The sequence below is a fragment of the Anabrus simplex genome, chromosome 1 (genome assembly GCF_040414725.1).
Source record: "Anabrus simplex isolate iqAnaSimp1 chromosome 1, ASM4041472v1, whole genome shotgun sequence".
NCBI classification, from domain to species: Eukaryota; Metazoa; Arthropoda; class Insecta; order Orthoptera; family Tettigoniidae; genus Anabrus; species Anabrus simplex.
In genome coordinates, this window is record NC_090265.1 from 1,446,796,678 (window position 1) to 1,446,810,024 (window position 13,347).

At 37.4% G+C, this 13,347-nt stretch overlaps 1 protein-coding gene across 1 annotated transcript in view; it reads left to right on the forward strand.

Annotated features, from left to right (window-relative positions):
- The window catches only part of Polr2A (RNA polymerase II subunit RpII215), a 364,959-nt gene that overhangs the window by 248,539 nt on the left and 103,073 nt on the right, over window positions 1-13,347 (forward strand). The window contains exon 18 of the mRNA XM_067137935.2: window positions 11,603-11,808. Within this exon, the coding sequence (XP_066994036.1) occupies window positions 11,603-11,808 (206 nt within the window). The remainder of the gene's footprint in view (window positions 1-11,602; window positions 11,809-13,347) is intronic.

Sequence of the window (13,347 nt, forward strand, 5' to 3'; positions counted from 1 at the left end):
GGGGATTAGAAATTTGTCCATAACCTCCAATTCACTAGGATTTTCACCAAGACATCTTTTGACAACAGAATTTATGTTGAAGAGAGCATTATTATCCACATTATCAGGAGGCTGATTATCGGAATGAGTCCAAATCCATTCGCTATTTGAATTAGGCCTACCTGCTACAGCTGCCGCGGGAGATGCACGTCCATGTCCAGTAGTTTTTCGTGTATGTGCGTGGAATCACAGAATCAGTGCTGGAACTTTCTGATTTACCAAAATCACTTCTTTCACTTTCAGAAGCCACAAGATCACTTTCATCTTCACTTTTGTCGAGACAGAATAGAATATCTTCCTCATTCACCACTGCCATGTTTGTTTACATGATTGTCCAAACATTAAATATTTCATTCGGTTTTACCAAGTTATCCATGGAATAAAAGACAGCAAAGAGCACAAATTTCAAGTCTTCGATCTATCAACAGCAACAAGAAGCGACTACAATATGTCTCGGTAACATAGTAACGAATTGACAATATGCTGAAACAACACAGGCGTGAGGACAGACACATCCGTCAAAGTGCTTAACTATTCTTGAAGAGATGGACGGACACATCTGTCAAAGTGCGTCAATGGGTTAAAAGAGTATTATATCCTAATTTACCATATAAATGAATAAACAAACTAGTAAAATATGAAAATTATTATTGAAACTAGTGAAGAGTAGAAAGTCGAGCTATCGTTTAGGTTATGGGGCGCACAACAAAAACTGCGCACGAAAGGGCTCAGCAGTATGCAAAGGATGGTTTATATGCCACAGGTTCAGCGCCAGTGTTTTGCAAGTATTGTAATTGCTGAGTTGGGTGGGGGAAAATAGATAACATTTTGAAACATGTTAAATCCGAAAAACACGTGGGTAAGCGACGCGATAACGAAAGTTCAACCCGTGCTGCTAGTACATCTCAAAGAAAGCAATCTTCTGTGCTTACACAGTTAGATAGTTGTAAACGACAAAAAATTTCCACAGATAACTTCTCGAAACTCACAGTTGAAGTATTTGCCAAAGCAAATATACCTCTGGAAAAGCTGGAAAGCAAAGACCTAAGAGCCTGGATTACTGAGTTTTCAAACAAAGAGCTGCCATGTGTAAGAACTCTACGTGAAGTATACCGGTATTTACCGGAAAGTTTCGATTTCATTGATTGGGTGTGGTTTAGGTATTACGACATCGAAACCACGCGCAAAATTGAAGGATACCAAATTTGAGCGCGATTTCCATATCGAACTATGTTACACGTACCCAATTGATCCAGTAATTTTAAATTATTTTGTTATAATTTGAGGTTTTCTTCCTTTCTAGAAGTTGCATCTGTCCACCAGAAAAGAACAGCAGAGGCTTTAATGGAGAACATCAACATACTCTTTGATGAAACTACAGATAGAATGGGCCTTTGTTTTTATCATCATATTCCAAGTCCCAGCCGGATCGAAAAGAGAGCTGCACGTTGTTTCTGTGAACTATCTTGATGCAGGAAATGCTGCAAACTGCTCTCGTGCTGTTTTAGAAGCTCTGTGCACATATAGTGTACCATATGATACAGTTAAAGTGTTTGTTAGTGACAGTGCCCCGTACATGACCTGGTGTTATGAAACATTAAGTGTGGTCATAGATCATTTAATAAATGTACAGTGCTGGGCACATACGATCAGCTTGTTTGGCAGTAGTTGGGTCGCAGTGATGACAGATTTAAATCATGTTGTTGCGATGGTAAAGTCTGGATTTTTGAACAGAAGAAAGCAAAAATATAATTATTTACAATTCTTAACATCAAAGTATGGTGCTTCAAAGGAAGCAAAGCTTTTTTCTGCACCTGTCATAACCCGATGGAATAGCTGGTTTCAGGCTGTCTTCTATTTGAGTGCTTGCTTTACTGATGTTACTTTTTTCAAGACGTCTGACATGAAAGACAACTACTGTGGCATTAAGTACCTGGCATTAAGTACCTGACTGATCTGAGTGACCGAGAAGTGAATAGGCTTCACTCCCACATGGTTTTTGTCACAGATCATGCAGCTGGATTGGTTGACCTCCTTACCGAACTTGAAGGGTCTCTGTATCCAACTTATCATCTCCTATACCCTAAACTGCATAACCTTGATGCCAGTTTTACCTTAATTTGTGAGGGGAATTTTTCTCCGGAAACTAATGATGCTTTGATTAAGCTCACTCCTCTACAGCAGGTTGCATGTAGAGACACATTTGTCAAAGCTGCCCATTCTTCACAGTGCAAGCTAGCCACATTGAAATCTAAAGACCCCAACCATAAGCATGTGTCAATTTCTCAAGCTTTGTATCCAAAAAATATAATTTTGAATAACACTGATAAATTAGATGAGATTGAAAAATTATTTGGAGTAACATATTGCTCACGAAACGATATCTGATCTGGTTACTGTTCTCTGAAACATGCAATTCAAACCCAGATGGAAGAAAGTGAAAAATGTGATGTCATGCTTGCATTAACTGCAGTTCAGACAGAGTTCAGCATATTTGCTAAATACTGTCTTGAGTTGTTGTGGACCCCAATGAACAATGTAGATAGCGAGCACGAGTTGTCTCATTACAATACAGTGGTTATAGACAGACGGTGCAATAAAAAAAAAAAAAAAAAAGCAATGCCGAAGTACTGACAATGCTTTCGTTTGAACAATGAATTTGTATTGTGTGTGAACCAAGGACAGTAATTGCACTTCATAAACTTGGAATCGTTAAAATTAATAATATCATGCAATTATTTTAACTTTGTAAATAGATGCTAATTTTGGAAAAAATAAATGTTAATTTTGAAACAAATAGATGCTAATTTTTCAGGTACCTATAAATGAGTATTGTAACTGTATAAAGATCATATTGGTATTATATTACTTGAAAAAGAATCCATTCATAGGTACTTGAATTTGAGTACAGATAAAAAGCATTTTCTGCTTTTTTAAGTTGCTGACAACGGATGAAATTCCACAAGATTCATGGGATGAAGAGGTTGACGACAGAAGATAAAGAACTTTAAAAGTACGATTAATCTGGACTTTGTAACATACAGTAGAAGTCGCTACAGCGAGTAAGGTATATAACGAGAACACCTTTATAACGCCAATTTTTTGTTGTCCCTTCAAAATTCCTATATTAAACTGTGTATTATCCTTCGGTTACAGCAAGAGCCCTATCACTGACGCATCCATTATTACAAGCGCTTAAGCGCGCATGATTTTTCCAGTTACCAATATTTATGCACCCCAGCGATTATGTTGCATGTGATCCATCACCTTCAGTATCGTTTCCTCGCTGTTTCCACTAGCAAGTTTTCTCGTCGACATTCGAAGGCAATGTCGGGGACGAATAGTAATACCCGTCGACTACGGTTCCATAAAGAAAATTTGAATTGAAACAGGACATTGTCATAATAAACGGGTAAATAACGTGCCCGATAACTGTTGTTAACTCATTAAAAATAAAGGCCGACTAAGCGATCGCTTAATGTCAATGCTAAATACTGTAATTAAATAAGAATGGGATAACCTCGTGATATGGCAGAGTGCATAATTGATTTGAGAGGTTAGTTGACCGGGTGAGCTGGCCGTGCGGTTAGGGGTGTGCGGTTGTGAGCTTGCATCCGGGAGATAGTGGGTTCGAATCCCACTTTCGGCAGCCCTGATACCTTAATTAAAGGCCACGGCCGCTTTCTTCCAACTCCTAGGCCTTTCCTGTCCCATCGTCGCCATAAGACCAATCTGTGTTGGTGCGACGTAAAGCCACTAGCAAAACAGAAAAAAGAGGTTAGTTTATATTTTCTTGCATCTGGTTAAATTATGGAGAGGCTACTATCATGTAAATTTATAGCAAAAAGGTTATAATTTCTCTACTGGCGCTTGAAGCGTGTTTTCATCATACGTGTAGTATGGTTAAGTTAGGATAGGTGACGCTGTTTCAATAAGAAAACTGAAACGTTTGCCACAAAATGCGATCAATCATCTTCGGTACGGTATAGTTTTCTCACTGTGCATTTGCGAGCTCTCTCGTTGAAATTCGAGGGCGATGTTGGAGTTGATTAGTAATACCTGTCGACTGCTGTAATGTAAAGGAAATTCTGAATGAAAGAGGATAACACGTTTTCGTAATAAATGCGTACATAACCTGGCCAATAGCCTTTGTTAACTTGTTAAAAATAAAGGCTGAAATAAGAATGTGATACACCTCAAGATATGGCAGAGTACATCACTGATTTCAGAGAATAGTTCATATTTTCTCGCGTCTAGTTACATTTTGGAAAGTCTATTCACATGTAAATTTTTAGCGAGGAGGTTATCATTTCTCTACATGCATTACAGATATTATGTTTTCATGATACATATACGATTAGGTTAGGAAACACCGTTTGAAGAAGAAATCTGTAATGTTTGCCACAGAAGCCTCTCTAAATCCAGATGACATTTTTTTCTCCGAATTTCATGCAAAAAGGATTGTCTTGCATTCCCAGCCTAACAGTAACGAATACCACTGGCAATTACTGCGGTAACCACGCTGCTTCCTTTCACTACCGCATGCGCACGTACACACAAAACTCGTTGGCAATAAACGACCGCCTTCTCAAATCTGCAGAATGGCATCAAAACATGCGAGCCTTCAAATTCTTAAAAAGGCCACAGCTACTCGGTGGCAGAGTTATAACGCCTTACTGTACCTGACGCTTAGTAAAAGGAATATTTTCGTGATGGATAGTCATTTTGGAAAGATACGCGGAACAGGTATTGCTGGCAAATTAACAACGGGTTCTCGTCAATATTATGATTGCTAATTTTAAGTTAATGGTTATATTAAACATTCGGAGATGTGGAATAATTGTTCATAGGACCAACTAAAGCGAATATTTGACGTTAGACAAAGATAGCTAAAAATATGCGTACTGTACAAAATATGCATTCAGTGGTCCGCGACAAGGATGCTTTAAAGAAGTCGAAGATGAAATTGTGAGGTATGTGCATGAAAAACTCAAGGGCAGAATGGCCATACCATGGCGCAATAAATTCTTTCCTTAACCTTCAACGTCCGCGATTAGGCCTATACATCGCTAGCCACTGAAGTTGGCTGAACCCGGCAAGCGAGATGTGCGCGTAGTGGTTGCCGGCTATATCTGACGCTGAGTAAAAGTGTTATAGGCAGCAAGACTATTTTCCTGATGGATCATTGCATTGTAGATTGGGAAACCTACAAAACCCAACGTGCCCAAGCAGCTAGGGTGTTCAAAACTGAGAAACATAAATACGAAAAATCTCTCATTGAAAAGATAGAACACAACTTTAGGAAGAATGAAAGCAGAGAGTACTACAGAGCCTTCATACGCAAACTCACTGGCTATAAACCACCATCTCTATGCTTTGAGCGAAAGGACAGCACACTGGCAACGTCAAATGAAGAACATTTCAGCATTCTGGCAGATTACTTCAAGAATTTACTTAATTGCTCTAAACCGCAAAGCGCCATTGAGACCAAGGAACCCTTACTCAGGTACCCAGATTCCAGACCACCCGACAGGGATGAAATAAAGCGCGACATTGTCCGTCTCAAAAATAACAAAGCGCCGGGGGAAGACTCAGTAGTAGCAGAACTATGGAAATATGCCCCAGAGGAATCACTTGATACCTTGCAAAAGCAAATAGAAGAAATTTGGAACAAGGAGACCCTACCCGAAGACTGGAAAATAGCTTTGATCCATCCATTACACAAAAAAGACAGCATGAAGAACATCAACAACTACAGAGGAATATCTTTGCTACCCGTGACTTACAAAATTCTATCACTTGCCATCCTGGAGCGTTTGGAAGCACAAGTCGAACATCAAATAGGTGAATACCAAGGAGGGTTCAGAAAAGGTTGCTCAACAGCTGAACAGATCCAAAATCTGAAAACGATCATCAGATATTGTACACTAAGGTCCAAGCAGTATGTGTCTGTCTTTGTGGACTTTAAGAAAGCGTACGTCTCCATTGACCGGGAAGTCCTGCTAAACATCTTAAATGAATTTGGAGTTGATTTGAAACTGCTGGCATTAATTAGAGCCACCCTGACCGATACAAAATCCAAGGTGAAGTTCCACGGATTTCTCTCGCATTCCTTTGACATCAAAACAGGAGTCCGACTAGGTGATGGGCTATCCCCGATACTCTTCAACTGTGTTCTTGAAAAGATCATCAGAACCTGGCGGGTGAGATTACAGGAAACCAACTATAGTCCATTGAGAATAGGAACCAAATCCAAGGGGATCGCAACAGACTGCTTAGCATTTGCAGATGATATTGCTGTTCTCTCAAATGACATAGAAACCGCTAGAGCTCAAGTTGAAATTTTAAAGGAAATTGCCAAACAAACTGGTTTGCAGATATCGTTTGAGAAAACAGAAGTAATGACTAACATCGAAGAGGCTCTACCAAAACTCCATACAAAATACGGGGACATCACCCGAGTAGACAAATTAAAATACCTGGGTGAGATCATTATGAAAAATGGACTGGACAAAGAAGCACTTCAAGAGCGAGTACGCAAACTGGAAATTGCCTACCAAACATCCCGCACAATCTACAACAAAAAATGCCTTTCCCAAAACACCAAGATACGTCACTATGAAACAGTTCTGAAGCCAGTAGTTCTATATGCAGCCGAAACCCTGTCTCTAAACGCCAACAAAGGATTCCTTGAAGAACTGGAGAAAAGAGAATGCAAAATTGTGAGAGGAATCTTGGGATCAAAGTACAGAAATGGAATCCATCAAAAGAGATCCAACAAGGAAGTCTACAGCAAAATAGAGAAAATTACCGACACAATCAGAAAAAGACGGGCACGATTTTACGGTCATCTGAAAAGAATGGACGGAATAAAGTTAACTAAAGAAATCTTTCACTTTTTTGATTCAAACCACAATTCCCTGGTTTAGAAATACCAAAGAAGACCTGCAAATGCTACATATCTCAGCTGAAGACGCCCTTAACAGAGATCTCTTCCGCAAGAAAATATTGACGAACGGGCTAAACCGAGACGAGCAACCAAAGAGTAGACACGGTGCCCCTTGGACAGAGGAGCGTAAGCAGGCCCACTCACAAAGAATGAGGGAAATTTGGGCCGTAAAGAAGGCAAAGTTCAGTGTCAAATGTAACAAGACTTAACGTGGTCCTTGATGGCCCCAGCGAATTATATAATAATATTAAAAAATAACAAGAAAAGGGCAGCTTCCGTCAAGCACTTTTAGTTATTTCTGATCAGGCGTAGCGTGTTGTAATTTTTCAAGTTTTCTGTTTCTCAACTGTAGAAGGAAATAATAAAAAATAAGCTTGTGAAAACTGAAAAAAAAAAAAACAAGAGTTCTTTTCCAGGTAATCAGTACAGATACTTTTCTAATTATTCTGCTGACAGTTGGCTGGCTTATGTTTTGTAAGTCAGGAGAAACTTAGTTAAAAATTGCCTATGAGTAGAACATTGCACTTTCTCACTTAACATAACCTGAATATAAGAACATTAAAATAGTAAATTAATAAGTCTATTAATTCACTCTTTCCTGTGGCATGATATCTTAAAGCAATTAGTAGTTGTATTGGAGGAATAGGTAGTCTTCTTTGATTTTCCATTATTAGTGCACGTTCAGCATTGCGAAGATTTCTAACACAGTTTGCTTTTTGAATCTGTATCTAATATTGAATTCGTTATTCCTGTAAAACTCAGTTGGGTTTTGTGCATCTTGTATAATTCAACGAGTATGTGCAGCTTGGATAATCTCCTGGACATATTCAAAATCTTCCACAAACTGGATTGTGTTCAGAACGTCCACCATTGTATTATCCTCTACAGTCGACTTTGTGAAGTCAAAGTACGGGCCATAGGTGACTTTGAAGCAAAGTCTGTCAAAGTCTGCTTTACGCAATGTGTTGACTATGAATGGTAAAATGGTGACTTTGCCTGAAAGTCTTGTTCTTGAATACAACCCTAAGAAATATGATAGGAAAGACAAGGAAAGACAGATTAGGAAATGAAGATGTGAGAAAGGAGGTCTGAATGGAAAGCCTAAATAAGAGAATTTGTGGGAATGAAAACTAAGATGGTTTGGACATATAAGCAGGATGGAGGAAGAACGAATACCAAAACAGGTGATGGAGATGAAGTTCGTGGGAAAGAGAGCAAGAGGGAGAGCTAGAACAAGGTAGATCGGTTTAATAAATAGGACTGGATTGGGCCAAAATGATTGAGGAGGAATGGAACGGTGGAGGGAGAGAGGAAGGTTGAGAAGTATTAGTGTTGGTAAATTTCACTGGGGAAGTCGTATAGGCGATGTGTTCAAAAAGGCATTTAGGTTGCTGCACGTCGTAACGTTGATATTAAATGGTGCAGAGAGGGGGGGGGTTAAAAGGGTTGTTGACTTCAAAGAAAAAATAACTCTCACCTCTACACAGGTCTTTCGTCAAAAATGTTATAGGAAAGGGCTAGGATTGGGAAGGAAGCAACCTTGGCCTTGAGTAAGGTACAGTCCCAGAATTGGCCTGGTGCGAAATGGGGAAACCAGGGAAAACTATCTTCAGGTCTGCTGACAGTAGGATTCGAACCCATAATCTTCCAAATGCAAGCTCACACTTACGTGACCCAAACCGCATGGTCAGCTTGCTTATGATAGCATATTTAATATTAAACTGGAGCATGTTTCAGTGATGTAGGATCCATATCAAGATTACTTGGTAAGTGAACAGGGGGTACAGAGGAAAGCAGCTAGAGTTATGTGATGGGGGACCATAGAAACACTGTGTTGGTAGCATGCTAAGGAAAGGAGAACTGAAGCAAGAATGGGATTCACATACCACTTTGCATATGCTAGGGAAAGTGCTTGTAAGGATACTGGAAAGATGAGACTGAAGAAGTTTATTGGTAGGTTTGTTCATGAGTTTTGAAGTAAGGTTAGTGGCACAATATTTGGGGGAAATATTCGTTTGTGGGAAGATTAGGTGGGGGACAGTATGAAAAATGTTACTAACAGTCCTTTTCCAAAATACTGTATATTACATTTTTTCAAAGGTAGAATGAGCTAATGGCAGGAAAACTTGAGCTCAGCAGGAGACCTTAGAATGAACAATTTTAAATTCATGTCAATGTGTATGTAAATATGTGGAGACTATACCAGTACTTTCCATTTGTTTTGTAACTTACATTATTGCAACTGGGGAAAAATCACCATTGGCACAAGAAATGGATTGATTGGTTGATTTTTTTTTTTTTTTTTTTTTAGTAGATTGCATATCATTGCATAACTAACCTGTACACTACCAACTTTGACTTGTTACTATGGTTGCTCTTTCAGATTTGGTCAAAATAAATCTCTTGTATATTCCCAATCTATCTTTCCTACCTACTCCAATAATTCTCTAAAAGTCATGAATATTCTGCCATTCCTTAAGTTTGTCAATCCATCAGGTATTGCACATTATAAATTTCATATTAGAGCTGGTATTGTCAAAGTATCAACTTGTGAAAATTTAAATTTATAATTTCACCTTTACAATACTGTAATTCTCTTTATTGAAAAGACTACATTCGACTATCATAGGTTATAAACTTCATGGTTCTGATCCGTATTGAATTGTAAGTACAATATAATTATTAAATTAATGTAGTAAGGGTCCACCTTTCAATACTATAATATGTAATATTCTAAATTACATTAATTCGGGACTAGTTTCAGCTGGGGCTGGCTATCTTTAGCCTTAATGTAAAACATCTAATAACTAAACAAATGTACATGCACACAATTGACATAAAACAAATCAAACAAATATATACAATTTGACAATTAAAACTGGGATGAAATTATGATTAAATTTGAAAATAAACTAGGTTGTAACATCTTGAGTATGCTCACCATTGAGACTATTTCAAGTATTAATTTATATATACAGAACTGTTAGTTCTAATACTGCTGATCATTAATAATTCAATAGTAAATGTTGATCCCGTAGTTCATCACCAAATCTATTTGAGTGGTGTTAGCCGTTTGCAATCCATTGGACACCGCTGTAAATAACCACTAGCTGACGGAGAACTGTTAGATGTTGTTTCATCATCCGTCAAAGTAATAAAATGAGATGCTTCTCGTGGTGCTTATTAAATCATGCTGAAATGTTGTTGGACATTGTCAGGACGGCACATGAAGATGTGGTTAACACAGATACATTGTGTCTGGTATAAAATTTGCAATTCATCGCGGTGCCCATGAAGTTAACCTCTCGATACAGCATGAGGTGTGTGGCCTATTGTGTGTACTTCAGATGTTAGAACCTAGTCTATTTTCAAATTTAATCATCATTTCATCCCAGTTTTTAATGTCAATTTGTATATATTTGTTTTATGTCAATTGTGTGCATGTACATTTATTTATTAGATGTTTTACATTAAGGCTGAAGATGGCCAGCCCCGGCCGAAACTAGTCCTAATTAATGTAATGTAGAATATTACATATTATAGTATTGAAAGGCGGACCATTACTACATTCATTTAATAATTATATTGTACATTCGACTATACTCGTGATACATGTTTCGTCCTCTTATGGGACGTCTTCAGTCACAGTGACTGATTTTTACAAGTGTATCAAATTCACAAGTGCCAAGTTTTGTTTTATGAAACAGATTCTCCATCATTAGCCATGTGATTATTAATCACATTAATTGCTCAAGGTCTTTCACAAAACCACATTGGTTTGTTGAGATGGTCACAGTGTTACCCAAGTGAGAATCAGTTACGTGCTCTATAATCTCAGTGATGTGACAGAAGAGTTGAACAGGGCGATAGTTTACATGTCATTTAAATCACCCTTGCCCTTCCAATATGGGCACCATAGTGCTGGTTTGCCAGGTCGATGATATCCAGTTATCTTTAAAGTATATTCTAAAGTACTCTGCTAGGAATTCCGCACCTCATTCTAATGGCTTAGAGAATTGAGTGGGAATGTGATCAAGCCTGGACTTGTTCAATGGGCATTAATACAGTGGGGGGCCTGGTAGCAGGTATTCGTATCATCCAACAGTGTGCAATTACAGGCATTTACAAGCTTGAAAAGTACATATTTTAACGAATATATGTGGTTACAATAATTGATGCACCAGTTATAAGACCTTCATAGTTAAAACCGCAACAGGTTTTTGAGGCCTAGGGGGTCTTTTCATTTTCATGCCTTTTCCTTTCGTTTTCATTTTTTGAAGTGTCTGATCTCCCAATTTTCCTTCTGATTAGTGTTAAAAGAGGATGGTTGCCGAGTTGTACTTCCTCTTAAAACGATTACCACCACCACAGTTCTAGCCATAAGCTTCTTTTTATTTATTTTTGTGAACTGATAATGGCAAGATGAGTGGTGTTAAGGGTCAAAATTACTGTTCAATGTTAATGAGGTAACTTGTTGCTTGGTACATAGTGTTAAGTGGTTTGAGTAAGTGTGTTTGTAATTTTAAATTTCAACTCATTTGCATTTTATTATTATTATTATTATTATTATTATTATTATTATTATTATTATTATTATTATTATTATTATTATAGGTGTGAGCGACTTATTGAAGAAATGCATCATTGTGGCTGGTGATGATCATCTCAGTGTACAAGCCAATGAGAATGCCACATTATTATTTCAGTGTCTGGTGCGATCCACTCTTTGCACAAAATGTGTTTCAGAAGAATTTAGACTATCCTCGGAAGCATTTGAGTGGCTCATTGGTGAGATTGAAACAAGATTTCAGCAAGCTCAGGTATATAATCTAGCTGTTCTTTTTTTTTTTTTTCATCTACTGTATTAAGTTTACAAATTGTATAGATATCATTATTCCACTCCAGTGTCATAAGTCTGCTTTAGACTCATCCTATATGCAGTATTTCATAGGCTAGTATTAATAGGTTTCATTCACTTGTATAGTTTTTGTTGAAAATACAGAACATTTCTCCTGAACATAATTGCCTTGAAGTTTTTCATAAGCAAAATCCAAACATTCAAACCATGAATTAAAATTATTTTAACTCAAATGTTGTTAACGTGACCTCTAGATATAAGAATATGTTTAACTCTCTAAGTGCTGCATGTATTTGTTAGGTACTAGCTAAGCATGCCACCCACTTTTTGTCTGATTTGCAGCTCTCTAGAAAAAAATTCATCACTCTCTCAATTTATACTCATTCTCAGTGAAACTTTCTTCTATTTTATAAAAGGAATGTTCCTTTGAATTTATGGCACTTGATATCTAAAATCATTTATTGTTAAAATTAAAATACATCATGAAATTAAAAATGTAAAATACAATTAATGAAAATTCACATTTTAAGGCAAATATGTAGTTCTAAAAATCAGCACGATACACTAACTGATGGTATTTATTGTAGCACAGACTCTTGACTGTCGTTCTGGATAAAATTATGTTATTTGGAGTGATATTATGTCATTAAAAAATCAAAATATAAACTATAGGTTTAGCATCATAAGGAGGGGTATGTTTCCGTCCAGGTATATCGAGGAAAGGGTGAGGTGGTTGGTATGGTAAATCACTATTATGGTTAACATCACTGAATAATGGCAATGTTTGCTATTGTCAATTACCAATATTACTATGGAACTCTTTGTTACTTTCCGAATTATCTCTAACCTCAGCAATTGATGGTTTTCCACGTACAAAATTGTTTTTGGAATGACTTTCACCGACTATAACCTCACTAGAAGCATTTTCAACACTATTATGAAGTCCAGTCCACTTCCTGACTCGACATAACTATGTATGTAATCAGTTTAGACCATCACTGTTTGTAAATACGTTGTCCCGTAACTGTGTCATCACTGTTGACATGTGCACAAGATGTACAGACACTGCCTTCACATTTTAAATTTTTGTCACACGAAAATAAATAATTTTATGAGGCTTCTAGTGGTAAATTTGGAGACTACACAGCTTCCTTGATAAGAATATATTGATACATGCTACCATCTAACTGAAAAGGAAGAACTACGACGGTTTCTAAATGAGTCTGCATGAGGGATGAAATATCATTCCTGGCACTTTCGGCGAGTTCACGGAGAAATGAAATATCATCCCTTGGCGCTCAAAGAGTTAATTAAACAATGTTCAATAAGGGGCTATCAGATGATTGTAACCTGCAGTGGAATACATTAATGAATGAGGAATATGGAGAACAGAGAGGAACAATATTTGTCCCAATCTGAACATGTGGTGATAATTTACAGTCAAAAGTTTTATGATTATCATCTTTTATGTGCATATGTTCGTGACATAATGGAGAGAGTT